The 12141-nt window shown below is 48.4% G+C and overlaps 1 protein-coding gene across 1 annotated transcript in view; it reads right to left on the reverse strand.

Moving 5' to 3' along the window:
• Positions 1-12141, reverse strand: part of LOC138662955 (gastrula zinc finger protein XlCGF57.1-like) — a 30402-nt gene that overhangs the window by 7597 nt on the left and 10664 nt on the right. Inside the window, exons 2-5 of the mRNA XM_069748968.1 lie at positions 826-975; positions 517-696; positions 310-433; positions 129-226 (exon numbers count right to left, since the gene is read on the reverse strand). Coding sequence (XP_069605069.1) covers positions 129-226; positions 310-433; positions 517-696; positions 826-975 — 552 coding nt within the window. The remainder of the gene's footprint in view (positions 1-128; positions 227-309; positions 434-516; positions 697-825; positions 976-12141) is intronic.

Genomic DNA, 12141 nt, shown 5'->3' on the forward strand with positions numbered 1-12141 from the left:
CACCGCTCTCAGTACACAAGTATAAAACATATATACAATACTAGTGGATAAAGCAAGACTGAGCACAAGACCTTCACCGGCGTCTACACATCATAGGGGAGATCTCCTGACACCTTCTCTCCATCTACCTGATGATCCTGAGGAGCATTGGGATCTTCTTGGTTACAGTCCTGTGGAAGAAGAGGACGGGGACATCTCTCTGGTGTTGTCCTCTTACTGGGTAGATCTGGAGGAAACACATACAGGGAGTGAATTCATTCTTTACATACAGATAATTATAGGCCGTGTGTATTTAGTCCTGTCTATTACCTGGAGATGTGAGGGGCTGGGGAATCTCCATTATGACGTCCTTGTACAGATCTCTGTGTCCTTCTAAATACTCCCACTCCTCCATGGAGAAATAGACAGCGACATCCTGACACCTTATAGGAACCTGACACATACAATGATACCGTCATCCCCCCGATCCCTTCATAGTGGTACTGTATAATGTCCCAGCATTCCCAGCAGTGTCACCTCTCCAGTCAGCAGCTCAATCATCTTGTAGATGAGTTCTAGGATCTTCTGGTCGTTGATGTCCTCATGGATCAGGGAGTGAGGTGGAGGCCCCGTGATTGGGCTCAGGGGTCTTCCCCATCCCTCAGGCACAGGGTCCTGACAGCGATCACTAGAGGTCTTCTTCACCACTGTGTAATCCTGGTAATGGAGAGACACATTAATAAATCTCACTACAGACATTTCCAGAGTCCTCACCTCTCCAGTTCTGTCCATCTGTTATTCCCATAGATAAGAATGATGTAATGTGACGTCATCAGAATCTCTCACCTCTCCAGTAAGCCGGAAGAGGATCTCTAGGGTGAGGTGTAATATTTTCTCCGCCATCTTGTCTCTATCCACATCCATCTTTGATGGGTAAATCAGGAAAGTTTTCTTTTGCAGAAGATCTTCACTGAGAGGATCCGATATTGTAGAGACCTGAATGAGAAGATGAGCCGATGTAACATCATAAGAATCCTGTGTAATAATACAATTACTGGAGATAATAAGGGAAACATATGAGATTTATTATTTTACAGTGTTTAGTTTCCTTCTTTACATCTACTAATAAATCCTATATATTTAGGCCACAGACAACAAGCAGTTTCTTCCTCGGAGTCGGCAGCTGAATACGTTTCTCACAGACTCATCTTCCGTAACGCTAATTCTCGTCTCATTTACCGACCCTGGAATCGGCATTAGCAATACTGCAGGACATATTCATTACACACGACATGAGAAATAACTACTTCATGGTGAGGACGACATCTTCATCTTCTACTACGGCTCTAGAAACATATTTGGCCAGAGTCGGTCACTGACTCCATCACCACCGGCTGTCTATATGAAGGTTTCCCATTTTCCCCGCACTGTAATCTTCTATCACGTTAAATCAGGTCTGATTCACACACATAAGTTTGTTTCTAGCCTAGGAAGGGGGTAATACCCATGGAGTTTTCCAGGCTAGTAATATCAGCTGATAACTGTATACTTAGCCTTTAGTGGCTATTAAAATTGGGGACCCCCCAAAAAAGTGATGTAGGGTCCCCCTATAATTAATAACCAGCACAGGTTATGCAGACAGTTGCGGGTTGATATGAATAGCCTCGGAAGGGGCCATGGATACTGTGGCCCCAGGCTTAAAAAAATCAGCTCTCAGCCACCCAGAAAAGGCACATCTCTAAGATGCTCCAATTCTGGCACTTAGCATCTCTCTTCCCACTTGACCTTTAGTGGATATCGCTGAAATTGTGATGATGGGAAGGAGAGGGTGACCAATACCACACCCCACTGAGCCCTGTCAATTCATAGCCATCATAGCAACCGAGTGGGCTACCATTTTGGATGATGCACTCCTGCCTATCCAACTATTGTATGGTAAATATCTCATAGATCCTGGGTTCATTAGTATTGGCACCAAGAATGAGGCTAAGTGAGTATTTATTAATTGTTGGTGGTCAGAGGTAGTCAGTGAGGTGGATGGTACCATATTGTGCATGTAGGGGGCAGTACTGTGGGAACATTAAAAAGTGGGGGGATGGCAGTACTGTGGGGACATTATAGTGTGTCTGAGGGGGATGCCAGTTCTGTGGAAACATTTTCCTGTGTCTGTGGGAAGCCACTAATGTGGGAACAAAATACTGTGTGTGGTGGGATGATGGTACTGTGGGAACTTTATACTGTGTGGGGGGTATAGCGGTACAGTGAGAACTTTATAATGTGTGTGGTGGGGGTATGGCCTCACTATGAGAAGATTATACTGTATGTGGTGGAGGTACTGTAGGAACATTATATTGTGTGTGGAGGTATGGCAGTACTATGAGAGGATTATACTGTGTGTGGGGGGATGGAGGTACTGTAGGAACATTACATTGTGTGTGGGGGTATGGCGGTACTATGAGAACATTATACTGTATGTGGTGGGATGGAGGTACTATGAGAAGATTATACTGTGTGTGGTGGGATGAGGTACTGTAGGAACATTATACTGTGTGTGGGGGGTAAGGTGGTACTGTGAGAACATTATACTGTGTGTGGTGGGATGGAGGTACTGTAGGAACATTATACTGTGTGTGAGGGGTATGGTGGTACTGTGAAAACATTATACTGTGTGTGGTGGGATGAAGGTACTGTGAGAACATTATACTGTGTGTGGTGGGATGGAGGTACTGTAGGAACATTATACTGTGTGTGTGGGGGTTATGGTGGTACTGTGAGAAAATTATACTGTGTGTAGTGGGATGGAGGTACTGTAGGAACATTATACTGTGTGTGGGTGGGATGGAGGTACTGTAGGAACATTATACTGTGTGTGGGTGGGATGGAGGTACTGTAGGAACATTATACTGTGTGTGGGTGGGATGGAGGTACTGTGGGAAGATTATACTGTGTGTGGGGGTATGGCGGTACTATGAGAAGATTATACTGTGTGTGGGGGTATGGAGGTACTGTAGGAACATTATACTGTGTGTGGTGGGATGGAGGTACTATAGGAACATTATACTGTGTATGGGGGATATGGTGGTACTGTGAGAACATTATACTGTGTGTGGTGGGATGGAGGTACTGTGTCACGGAGTTACCATGACAGAGCAATACTAGAAGACCACGACGTCTGATGGCTTCTGCTTCATCGCTGAGAAGAAGCACTTCTCCTGTGTATTAAAGGGAACCTGTCACCTGAATTTGGCGGGACTGGTTTTGGGTCATATGGGCGGAGTTTTCGGGTTTTTGATTCACCCTTTCCTTACCCGCTGGCTGCATGCTGGCTGCAATTTTGGATTGAAGTTCATTCTCTGTCCTCTATAGTACACGCCTGCGCAAGGCAAGATTGCTTTGCGCAGGCATGTACTATGGAGGACAGAGAATGAACTTCAATCCAATATTGCAGCCAGCGGGTAAGGAAAGGGTGAATCAAACACCCGAAAACTCCGCCCATATGACCCAAAACCAGTCCCGCCAAATTCAGCTGACAGAGTCCCTTTAAAGGTGTTTTGTTTTCTTTCAGCAGGACAGGGGTTAATAGGCCATGTGGAAATTCCTGCTTTCAGCTGTGCTCAGTTAGCCACTCCTCTATCCTATATAAGCTAGGCCTTCTGGTCAGACCTTTGTCTGAGATAGCACTTGCTTGATAGACCTGGAGTAGTGAGGAGCTGGTGTTTGGAGAGTTGGAGGAATTTATTGTGCGACAGTTGTATGGTTTGTACGCTTGCTATATTCCTCATCCTTACCTGCTTTATTTACCCTCCCCGTCCTTCACACCCCGGTGGATACCTTTGTTATTTGTGAGAGCATATTTTGTGTGAGTGGAGTTTTCTTTTTACCCTTGTCTTTGTTCCCCTGTTTGTCGGGTTGGTGTACTGTTGTACACTGTAGCTCCTCTCTTCCCCGGGTGGGGGAGGGGGACAGACGCAGGGCAGCAGTCAGGAGATAGGGCGTGGGTGGAGGCCCCGGCATCCTCGCCATCTGAGGTATCCCGGGGAACAGGGCGAGTTAGGGCGCCCCCTAGAGCTAGGGCCAGGAAAGGTGCCCCTGGTCCCAGTTTACATTATACTGTGTGTGGTAGGATGGTGGTACTATGAGAAGATTATACTGTGTGTGGCGGTACTATGAGAAGATTATAGTGTGTGTGGGTGGGATGGAGGTACTGTAGGAACATTATACTGTGTTTGGGGGGATGGAGGTACTATGGGAATATTATAGTGTGGGTGGGATGGATGTACTGTAGAAACATTATACTGTATGTGTAGGTATGGAGGTACTGTAGGAACATTATACCGTGTGTGTATGGCGCTACTATGAGAACATTATACTGTTTGTGGGTGGGATGGAGGTACTGTAGGAACATTATACTGTATGGCGGGGGTATGGCGGTACTATGAGAACACTATACTGTGTGTGGTGGGATGGAGGTACTGTAGGAATATTATACTGTGTGTGGGGGTATTGCGGTACTATGAGAAGATTATACTGTGTGTGGTGGGATGGAGGTACTGTAGGAATATTATACTGTGTGTGGGGGTATGGCGGTACTGAGAACATTATACTGTGTGTGGGTGGGATGAAGGTACTGTAGGAACATTATACTGTGTGTGGGGGTATGGCGGTAGTGCGAGAACATTATACTGTGTGTGGGGGTATGGCTGTACTGTAGGAACATTATACTGTGTGTGGGGGTATGGCGGTACTATGAGAACATTATACTGTGTGTCTAAAAGTGAGGTATCGCGCTAAAACAGCTACAACAGACTATAAATGTGGGTTTTTTTCTTCCTGAAAACTGTAGTGTGCCCACAAATGACTAATGGTATAAAGACCTGCGGGTGCTGTTGCTGGGGGTTCCGAATAACCAGGCGGCAGGAGTAATTAGAGTAGTTGGAGGACGCGCGGAGCCCGAAGCGCCCCGGCCGGTGGCGTCCCTGGATGCGCGGCTGAAAAAAATGGCCGACAGTGTTCTGCAGCGTGTGACGTCACGAGGCTACGTAGCCCTGCTAGGGCAAAAAGCTAACCAACGCGTTTCGAGGGACTCTGTCCCTCTTCGTCAGGGTTACCGCCCCTTCCCTGCCGATTGCCATATATAGCCGTTCAAAGTAGTTATCGTGTTAACCCACGGTGTACTGGACCAAGAAAGGCTGTGACCGCTTACCAATTAGTCTTAGTGCTCATTTGTATACCGGATCATATCCGCCATATACTGCATGTAATTGCTGACACCAATAGCCTATTTGAGCCAGGAACATTGATTTTAATGCTAATTTGTGTGCGATCTGACTTGCCATGTAATTGTATAGTGTTATTATCCTCAATACAGTTATGCACGAGTTTTGCAATAGAAAAGAGGGATGTGTGTGGCAGCGTTCTAGAGATGTAGGGAAATGCTGCAGAAAGAACGAAGGTGCCAAAAGAAATAAAAGTATTTAAAAATTGGAACTATAATTCCTTTATTAGTAATTAAAATTAATATTTAGAACTGAAAGTGGATATTAGAATACGCTACTGGGTAGGGTTGAGCGACCTTGACCTTTTTAGAGTCGAGTCGGGTTTCGCGAAACCCGACTATCTTAGAAGTCGAGTCGAGTGGAATCGGCCGATTATCGCGAAAAGTCGGGTATCGACCGAAACACGAAACCCAATGCAAGTCAATGGGGGAGCATAGTCGGCAGTGAGTGGAGGCCACTGTAGGCACTTTATAATTGGTTCCAGGGGTACACGGGCAGCAGTGGTCTGGTCAGTGGAGGCCTAGTGTAAGGAGTGACCGCAGACAGGCATCAAAGGCCTAACATAATAAAATTGGGCTGGCTGTTGGCACTTAATAATTGGTTTCAGGGGTACACGGGCAGCAGTGGTCTGGTCAGTGGAGGCCTAGTGTAAGGAGTGACCGCAGACAGGCATCAAAGGCCTAACATAATAAATTTGGGCTGGCTGTAAGCACTTTATAATTGGTTCCAGGGGTACACGGGCAGCAGTGGTCTGGTCAGTGGTGGCCTAGTGGAAGGAGTGACCGCAGACAGGCATCAAAGGCCTAACATAATAAATTTGGGCTGGCTGTAGGCACTTAATAATTGGTTTCAGGGGTACACGGGCAGCAGTGGTCTGGTCAGTGTAGTAGTAGTAGAAAGAACGGGCCGCAGACAGGCTTCGAAGGCCTAACATAAAAAAATTGGGCTTGCTGTAGGCAATTTTAAATTGGTTCCAGGGGTACACGGGCAGCAGTGGTCTGGTCAGTGGAGGCCTAGTGTAAGGAGTGACCGCAGACAGGCATCAAAGGCCTAACATAATAAATTTGGGCTGGCTGTAGGCACTTTATAATTGGTTCCAGGGGTACACGGGCAGCAGTGGTCTGGTCAGTGTAGTAGTAGTGGAAAGAACGGGCCGCAGACAGGCTTCGAAGGCCTAACATAACAAAAATTGGTCTTGTTGTAGGCACTATATAATTGGTTCCAGGGGTACACGGGCAGCAGTGGTCTGGTCAGTGGAGGCCTAGTGTAAGGAGTGACCGCAGACAGGCATCAAAGGCCTAACATAATAAATTTGGGCTGGCTGTAGGCACTTTATAATTGGTTCCAGGGGTACACGGGCAGCAGTGGTCTGGTCAGTGTAGTAGTAGTGGAAAGAACGGGCCGCAGACAGGCTTCGAAGGCCTAACATAACAAAAATTGGGCTTGCTGTAGGCAATTTTAAATTGGTTCCAGGGGTACACGGGCAGCAGTGGTCTGGTCAGCGGAGGCAGATTGTAATGAGTGTCTGCCAGTTAGTAGTCAAAAACAATACATAAATGTGAATGTCTCGCATTACAACACAACGGAAACACTAAAGGGTGCAATCATTAGGTACAGGGGTGGGATCCTCTGCGTAGTTTCTGACCTACTAATTTGGCGCAAAGTATTTACTTGGGTAAATAGAGGACACTGCCTCTGACTATGTTAAGTACCATCATACATGTCAACACAATGGTATTGTCAGTGTCAGGAATGGAAGGATGTCAGCGCATGGTCTAAACATTGGTGGAAGTGTGAGAGATAATTGTGGAAGTGGTAGAGCAATGTTGGACCTTGGTGTTGGTGAACTCTCTTGTAGCCGGCGGTACAGGCCCAGGGCCCCTCATGTTACAACAGTGTGTCTGACGTTGGGTGCGTACCACCACCGCCAGAGACACTTTATTGTACTATGAGGGACCCAGTGGCAGTGCTGTCGACCAAAAGCGGGCACACCCACCTCTTCAGACAAACAGCACTCTCACGGGTGCTTGCGCCAAGTCGCGATACCACGGCCCCGTGTGGGGAGTTAGGCCTTTTAGAGAGGTGTAAACATGTCGTATGCTGGACAATCAGCTGCTTCAAATTAAGACATTAGAAAAGTCATTCACAGTAGTCCACAGGCAAGAGCTTTTCATAGGAAAGCTAGGTGTCGGCCGGGCAAGGTGGGGCAAAAGAATTCGAAATCCAGTTGTGGTTCATTTTAATGAAGGTTAGATCATCAACATTTTGGGTAGCCAGACGAGTCCTTTTTTCGGTTAATATTGAACCTGCAGCACTGAATACTCTTTCTGATAGGACACTAGCGGCCGGGCAAGCAAGCTCCTGCAATGCATATTCTGCCAATTCTGGCCAGGTGTCTAATTTGGATGCCCAGTAATCAAATGGGAATGACGGTTGAGGGAGAACATCGATAAGGGATGAAAAATAGTTTGTAACCATACTGGACAAATGTTGTCTCCTGTCACTTTGAATTGATGCAGCAGTACCTGTCCTGTCTGCGGTCATAGCAAAATCACTCCACAACCTGGTCATAAAACCCCTCTGTCCAACGCCACTTCTGATGTGTGCACCCCTAACACTCCTGGTCTGCTGCCCCCTGGAGCTCGTGTGAGAACGATCACGGGCGCTGTGTGCTGGGAATGCCTGAAGCAAACGGTCAACAAGAGTTGATTGTTTTGTTGCTAATATTAGTTCCAAGTTCTCATGTGGCATAATATTTTGCAATTTGCCTTTATAGCGAGGATCAAGGAGGCAGGCCAACCAGTAATCGTCATCGTTCATCATTTTAGTAATGCGTGTGTCCCTTTTGAGGATACGCAAGGCATAATCCGCCATGTGGGCCAAAGTTCCAGTTGTCAAATCTGCGGTTGTGCTTGGTTGAGGGGCAGTTTCAGGCAAATCTACGTCACTTGTGTCCCTCAAAAAACCAGAACCCGGCCTTGCCACGCCACCAATTTCCAGTGCCCCCGGGAAAGCTTCCTCATTAAAAATATACTCATCCCCATCATCTTCCTTGTCCTCCACCTCCTCTTCGCCCGCTACCTCGTCCTGTACACTGCCCTGACCAGACAATGGCTGACTGTCATCAAGGCTTTCCTCTTCCTCTGGTGCAGACGCCTGATCCTTTATGTGCGTCAAACTTTGCATCAGCAGACGCATTAGGGGGATGCTCATGCTTATTATGGCGTTGTCTGCACTAACCAGCCGTGTGCATTCCTCAAAACACTGAAGGACTTGACACATGTCTTGTATCTTCGACCACTGCACACCTGACAACTCCATGTCTGCCATCCTACTGCCTGCCCGTGTATGTGTATCCTCCCACAAAAACATAACAGCCCGCCTCTGTTCGCACAGTCTCTGAAGCATGTGCAGTGTTGAGTTCCACCTTGTTGCAACGTCTATGATTAGGCGATGCTGGGGAAGGTTCAAAGACCGCTGATAGGTCTGCATACGGCTGGAGTGTACAGGCGAATGTCGGATATGTGAGCAAAGTCCACGCACTTTGAGGAGCAGGTCGGAGAACCCAGGATAAGTTTTCAATAAGCACTGCACCACCAGGTTTAAGGTGTGAGCCAGGCAAGGAATGTGTTTCAGTTGGGAAAGGGAGATGGCAGCCATGAAATTCCTTCCATTATCACTCACTACCTTGCCTGCCTCAAGATCTACTGTGCCCAGCCACGACTTGCTGCAAGAACTCGGACAGAACTTCCGCGGTGTGTCTGTTGTCGCCCAAACACTTCATAGCCAATACAGCCTGCTGACGCTTGCCAGTAGCTGCCCCATAATGGGACAACTGGTGTGCAACACTGACAGCTGACGATGGAGTGGTTTGGCGACTGCGGTCTGTGGAAGAGCTCTCGCTTCTGCAGGAGGACGAGGAGGAGGGGGTGCGAACGCCTACAGCCAACTGTTTCCTAGACCGTGGGCTAGGCACAACTGTCCCGAAATTGATGTCCCCTGTGGACCCTGCATCCACCACATTCACCCTGTGTGCCGTGATGGACACGTACCGTCCCTGGCCATGCCTACTGGTACATGCATCTGTAGTCAGGTGGACCTTTGTACTCACAGATTGCCTGAGTGCTGTCATGCCGTTGCTGCCGCCGCCTCTCCCCACTGCAGCTCGCCGGGTGCGCGCGCGCGCCGCATTCAGCTCTGCACGTGCGCACATCTGATTCCTCTGTTGGCGCTCTTTCCTGTCCTCTCTGTCATCCTGGAGGTCTGTAACCCTGAAGTAGATCCCAGGCTGCTATGTAAACTGCTTCCTGCTGCTTCTCTGTGCCTGATGTTCATTTGTGTTTACAAGTGCTTCTGGCCACCTGTGGTCTCTGTGCGTTCCTAGCTCTCTGACTTTGGGTCTCCTGCGCCCTCTGCAGTGCCTGCCTCTTTCCTGTGTTCCTGCCTTGTTCCTTCAGTTCCTTTTCCTCTGCGGTACCTGCCCGGCTCCTATATCTTTTCCTTGCTCCCGTCAGCCTCGGTGTCTCCATATTGTCCTGCCAGCCTCCGTAGCGTTCCCATCTTCTCCCTTGTCTCAGTAGTTCCTTTCTGTTCCCTCTTTCCCTTTGTGCCTGCTGTGTTCCCTTCTGTTCTTAGTCGACCCTCCAGCTTCCGTGGCGATAGTCCCTCACGGGCTTGCCCCTAACTCTCCCTGTATAGGGGGCGGTCCACCTGGTCAGCTCGTCCGAGAGGGGTTCGTCATCACGGTCCAGTGGGTCCACTCTCTGTTTTTCTGTTTGAATCTACATGCTCTAATAGGACTGCACTCGGGTGACATCCGAGTGCAGCCAGATTCTTACAGCATCACAGTAACATCAGGCCATGGACCCCGCTGGAGTCTCCACCACTCAAAAGGAGTTACTCTTTTTGCGTGAAAACTAGACTAGGATCATGTCATTTTTAAAGAATATGGAGTCTCGCCTAGCGGCTTTACAGCCTTCTGATCCTGGTATTGCTCCGCAGTTGGTTGCCCTTCAGCAGGAGCTAGGTCAACAACGGGACACTCGGTCCCATATTTTGAATTTTATGGCCTCCATTAATGATCGGCTTCTCTCCCTCCAGAATGTGGCCTCTGTTTCCACTCCTGTCTCTGCGCCACAACCCTCGCCCCGACTTGCTAGACCTCCTCGGTATGGTGGGGATTCTAAAGCGTGCCGCGGCTTTCTTAATCAATGCCAGTTGCATTTTGAATTGTCTCCGCTACTTTATCCTACCGACCGAGCTAAGGTTGCTTTTATAGAATCCCATTTGGAGGGTGAGGCTTTGGCATGGGTTAATCCTCTCTGGGAGCGTGATGATCCTTTGGTCTCCCAACTCAATCTGTTCCTGGATACGTTCCGTAAAGTTTTTGATGAACCTGGTCGTCTGGTCTCTACCACTGAGTCCCTCTTTAAACTTTACCAGGGTACTCTCTCAGTCGCCCAGTACGCCATCCGTTTCCGGACTCTGTCCTCAGACCTTGGGTGGAATAATGAGGCTTTGGTTGGAGCGTTTTGGCGTGGTTTGTCTTCACGGATTAAGGATGAGTTGGCGGGACAGGACACTCCCACCTCTTTGGATGATCTTATCTCCTTGGCCATACGCATTGATCTGCGCTTTCAGGAGCGCACTCGTGAGCTTGCCAGAGAGAGGAGATCTCTTCGCCAGACCACTGTTGCTCGAGGGACTTCTCTTTCTCAAGCAGCCCCGGTGGCTTCTTCATCTTCTCCTCAACCCATGCAGGTCGATCGCCTTAAGTCTTCTGAGCAACGCCGCAAGGAGAGACTCGCACAAGGTCTTTGTTTTTACTGCGGCAATGCCTCTCATCTCTTACGCGCTTGTCCTCAGAAGCCGGGAAACGCATCCGCCTAGGACAGGTAAGAGAGGCCTTCCTAGGTGGTTATGACTCCTCTCCGCCTCTGGTTTTGTCTGTTATTCTACATTTAGGTTCCCGTCACTTTTCTCTGGAGGCTTATATTGATTCAGGAGCGGCTGGGAACTTTGTTCAGCTCGATGTTGTTAACAGGCTTGGGATACCTGTTAGACCCTTGGAGACTCCTAGACAAATAGCTTCCGTCGATGGTCAGCCTTTGCGGGAGACCGTCAACTTGGTCACGGAGGAAGTCGAACTTCAGATTGGAGCTCTTCATTGTGAGAAACTGGCCTTTTATGTTTTACCTTCTTTGTCTCATTCTTTCCTTTTGGGTCTTCCTTGGTTGAGAGATCACGAACCCACGCTGGACTGGCGTACTGGAGATGTTCTACGGTGGGGACAGTCTTGTCTGAACAGGTGCCTGCTTCCCGTCAAGCCTGCGTCCTCCTCTCGGTCTGCTTCGGAATCCGTGGGAATTCCTCCAGCCTATTGCGCTTTCTCGGACGTCTTTAACAAGAAGGAAGCGGAGATTTTACCGCCGCACCGCTCTTATGACTGCCCGATAGACCTTGTTCCTGGTTCTACTCCACCTAGGGGTCGTATTTACCCATTGTCTCCTACCGAGACTCAAGCCATGTCCGAATATATTCAAGAGAATCTGGCCAGAGGCTTCATTCGAAAGTCTTCCTCACCTGCAGGAGCTGGGTTCTTCTTCGTTAAAAAGAAGGACGGTTCTCTTCGCCCATGTATAGACTATCGGGGTCTCAACACCATCACGATCAAAAACAAGTACCCACTTCCTCTCATACCAGAACTCTTTGATCGTCTGCGTGGAGCACGAATCTTTACCAAATTGGATCTCAGAGGAGCTTATAATTTGATCCGTATCCGTTCTGGTGACGAGTGGAAGACTGCGTTTAATACCAGAGATGGTCATTATGAATATTTGGTTATGCCATTCGGTTTATGCAATGCACCCGCAGTCTTCCAGGAGTT

Source organism: Ranitomeya imitator, chromosome 2 (genome assembly GCF_032444005.1).
Source record: "Ranitomeya imitator isolate aRanImi1 chromosome 2, aRanImi1.pri, whole genome shotgun sequence".
Lineage (NCBI taxonomy): Eukaryota > Metazoa > Chordata > Amphibia > Anura > Dendrobatidae > Ranitomeya > Ranitomeya imitator.